This window comes from Colletotrichum spaethianum (assembly GCF_022836535.1).
Source record: "Colletotrichum spaethianum MAFF 239500 DNA, contig70, whole genome shotgun sequence".
NCBI lineage: Eukaryota > Fungi > Ascomycota > Sordariomycetes > Glomerellales > Glomerellaceae > Colletotrichum > Colletotrichum spaethianum.
The window spans coordinates 135,699-139,337 of NW_026054840.1; the positions used below are offsets into that span (position 1 = coordinate 135,699).

Sequence of the window (3,639 nt, forward strand, 5' to 3'; positions counted from 1 at the left end):
TGAGTGCCGGTCCCATGCCGGTAAAATAGAGCCCCAAGTCTACCGTCTCGAATTATTCAGAGCCTTAGCTGACACGACTCTCTGATCCTCATGACCAGGACGACTTTTACGAGACGTAGACGCCGTGTAAAAAGGCCTTGTTCTATTTTAACACGCAGCATTGGGTGAACGAGCTTAACCTTGACTGTGTCAAATACTTTGTTGAGTAGGTGATGTGGCTTTGCGCTTAGCGAAAGTGTAGCAATCTGGGTGAAAGCCGGATACATATTTAAGACGGATTTTGGCTAGCTAAATAATACACAAAATCTGATGGCATATGTATTACAGCCCATTCACAGTGAGAAATTTATTCAGAATAAATCAACGATCTATTCAAAATAAAGGAGCTGTTTCTTAGTGAAATGACATGTCATCCACCGGAAGAGAGCCTAGAGAGGAAAAAAGTGCGTATTCCTGAATCACGCCACCTGTCTAACATCAAAACAATCGAGCTTGTATTATATCATCAGTAGTTTGCCAGGGTCTGCCTATTTTAAACTCGAAATCAAGCCACTCTTGGGTCCCGAGCGCCTCGAAAAGTTCCATGACCGCTGTACTAGGTCTCCAGTCTCCGACTTGCCACTGCACCACCGTGGTCGCCGTCTTGCTGTCGCCGTCGCCGTTGTCGCCGCCACCACGGCCAGCAAGATACCGCACACCCCACCTGTGCACGCTGGCGTTGTCGTACGGTGCATCGCCGGCATACTCCTCTTCTCTTCTCTCCGATGGCGTCCACCATACATGTGCAAACATCTCGGCGTCCTCCAATCTGGTCATATTAGCCACCGCCGCTGCAAACCGCGCAAGCAAAGGCTCGACTCTCTCTCTGTGCGGCTCAGTGCGGAACAGATCGGGGAAGTAATCGAACTCAGAGTCACCGTTTGGATATTCATCGAATTCCTCATCAATCTCTTTGTCCTCAGGTATGTCGTGTTCGCGGGGGTAATCCATAGTTTCAGAAACTCGGAAACCGCCTTCTCTCTTGTCCCCAGAGCCACCACTACGCAAAGGATCCTCGCCACGCGGACCGACAAAGTACCACATCCCATCCGGGCGCAGCGGGTGGATCTCTATCCGGAGCCGTTGCATAGATGACCACTGCCGATCCTCTACCCCTGCAGTAGGGAACAAGTCCTCTGTAACCAGGGCACGGAGGTCGAGCCTTTTGAGATGTGCGGCCAGCCTGCACAACCCCACGCTCAGGGGATCTCTCTCGGCCGGATATATCAGATCCGGTCGAGCGACGCTCTGATCCTCCACCGAGATTTGTTCCGGCTCCCAGAAATGCAGTAGCGCGTTCTTCAGACCCACCGGTATCCGCCTGCCGCGGAGGAACTTCTCCTGCTCACAAATCGCATTGCCAAATTCGTGCCTCGCGTCCCGAAGGGCTCCCTCCCAGGGTCGAGCGTAGTGCTCTCGCACCGGCGTGCTGGGCGTGGCGTAAGGCATAGGCCTCTCCCACATCCACGGGAGCATGAGCGTGGTGAGGTTCGGCAGGGCGGCCATGCATTGCAACGGGACGAGTAGTGACAGAGGGCGGAGGTCATACAAGTTGCCGAGCCCCTTATAAGAGCCTGCCGATTCGACAGATAGTTTATGTACGAAGGAAAGGACGGGCAGGGTCTCCGGGTCATGCAAACGGAGACGCCGAGAGTGGTACCTGCGGTGGTCGCAGTCAGGGTAAATGTCAAAGGACTGCGGCGCGATCCTGATGCCCAGCGCGATACCCTCAGGTGCTACCAACGCGGAGGAATGGCTAGTGATAGCAGCATGGGCGGCGAGCTGCGAGTACAAGGCGTGGATGCTGTACGAGATGTGAGCGCTGACGTACGCGGTCTCCTGAGCGGTCTCGTGGCAAGCCAAGCGGTTCTCTGGAGGGTTAGTGAAGAGCGGCAGCGTGATGTCGCACTGTAGGTTGCCGCGCAGCATGCCGTCGGGTGACTGAGACGTCTGGGTTTTGGCCCGGGCTTGACTTTCATAGTCTTCGTCAAGCACGAGGAAGCCCATGATGGTTTGTGCATTGGTGCAGGATGCTGGTATTCGATGGTGGTGGAAAGTGGAAGGAAAGAGGTGGAGCAGTCGTTCCCGCCTAAAAGCAAAAAGTCTTCTTTTGGGATCTAGTTAAAGAGTTTGGCCAGCAGGATTCAGTGTGGTAAGTCACTAGAATGTGAATGGCTTCTGGGTAATGTAAAAGGGTATAAGGAGTAACCCAGAAAAGAAAACAGCCAGTAGTCTCGGGTATGAGTTTCCCAACCAAGAGTTGGTACAGACTAGCTATCATCTCTCAGAATGCCCAGTACGTTTCCAATTTTTATTCTCAAGGATGCGACAAGGCCTCGTCCCGACTTCTCGGAAGGATTGCAGGCCTGGTCCATGATGCTCTGAAATGGTTCGAGTGAATCCGCGTAGCTCAACAAGCCCCTTGAAACGTCTAAGAAGAGAGAGAAGAGGTAGGTGCCGCCCACAGGCAGCACCAGGTATAAGGTCCAGCGTCAGCTCGATAATTGCACAATGAGGCCGGCGAAGAAGGGACCAAGCGCAGCGCCCAAGAATATCATGCTCATGATGATGGCCAGGAACTTGCCGCGCTCTCTCAGCGGCACCACGTCGCAGATGATAGTCTCGATGAGGACGACGGTGCCGCTGGCTCCGATGCCCTGAATGATTCGGCCGACGATGAGGGTCGCTATGTTATTGCGCAGTTGCAAATGCCGCTTCCGAGCACGAACAGAGCGGTTGAGATGAGCATGGGCCAGCGGCGACCAAAGACGTTTGCCAGCTGTCCGTACAAAAGCTGCATCGCCGTGCTAGCAGGAGACGGGTTATCCTGGTCAGTTGGGTCCATATATGGGGGTCCCTTAACCCCAAACGCCCGAGCATGTACTCACATGGCGAACAGATATCCATTCACGATCCAGATGTAGAGGTGGCCGCCGCCGAACTCATGGACAATAAAGGGAAAAGCCATCGATGTGATGGTCCCCTCCGGAGCTGTGAGCAGACCAGCGAGGCTGATGGATGCCAGGAGAGCCCGTTATCCCCAGTGCCGCCTGAACGGGGCCAGGCGTTTGCTGTCGCTGGTCACTGGAGTTCCCGGAGACTCTGGACTTGCTTCCTTTGTAAAAGAACTCAAGGTGTTGCCGCCGGGCGCGTCGTGGTCTTTCGCACCGCTGGCCAAATATGTTTGCATGGTTTCAGACATTTTTTGTGACAAACTCGGGTCGTGTGCCACATTCTTCTCGTCAGGTTTGTGTTCGGATGATGCCATCCCATATGTGTCGACGGGTTTCGGGATGTTTGCCTGCTTGCTGGCACTCCCATGATCTTGGTTTCGGAGACCACAGTTACCTTAGGGGGAAGAAAAAGCTAGGAAGCCAGTTTCTTGTCAAAACAAAAGACGTGCCCTTCTCGGGGTCTGCCCCTGCGATCAGGGTATTTCACGTTGCGGAGGCTCCGACAAAGGGGGATTTCATTCGTAGGCTAGGAATTGCCCGATTAGGAAATTCGGACGGTCGGACGCAGCGTTTTTAGCTGGTCATGCAGCGCCTCCTTCTTCCTCCCCCCTAATACGGCCTCTTATGTCCTACTCGCAACCTCTCA

General features: G+C 54.0%; 2 protein-coding genes across 2 annotated transcripts; both read right to left on the reverse strand.

Annotated features, from left to right (window-relative positions):
• Positions 1-477: 477 nt before the first annotated feature.
• Positions 478-2,046, reverse strand: ColSpa_12709 (uncharacterized protein; the record flags this gene model as incomplete). Its single annotated transcript, XM_049278921.1, has 1 exon — positions 478-2,046. The coding sequence occupies one exon, from the start codon at positions 2,044-2,046 to the stop codon at positions 478-480; it is 1,569 nt and encodes a 522-aa protein (XP_049134878.1).
• Positions 2,047-2,531: 485 nt separating this feature from the next.
• Positions 2,532-3,007, reverse strand: ColSpa_12710 (MFS efflux transporter aclA; the record flags this gene model as incomplete). The annotated part of the gene is made up of 2 exons (XM_049278922.1): positions 2,532-2,846; positions 2,951-3,007. 2 exons carry the CDS (start codon positions 3,005-3,007, stop codon positions 2,532-2,534), a joined length of 372 nt encoding a protein of 123 aa, XP_049134879.1.
• Positions 3,008-3,639: the final 632 nt, after the last annotated feature.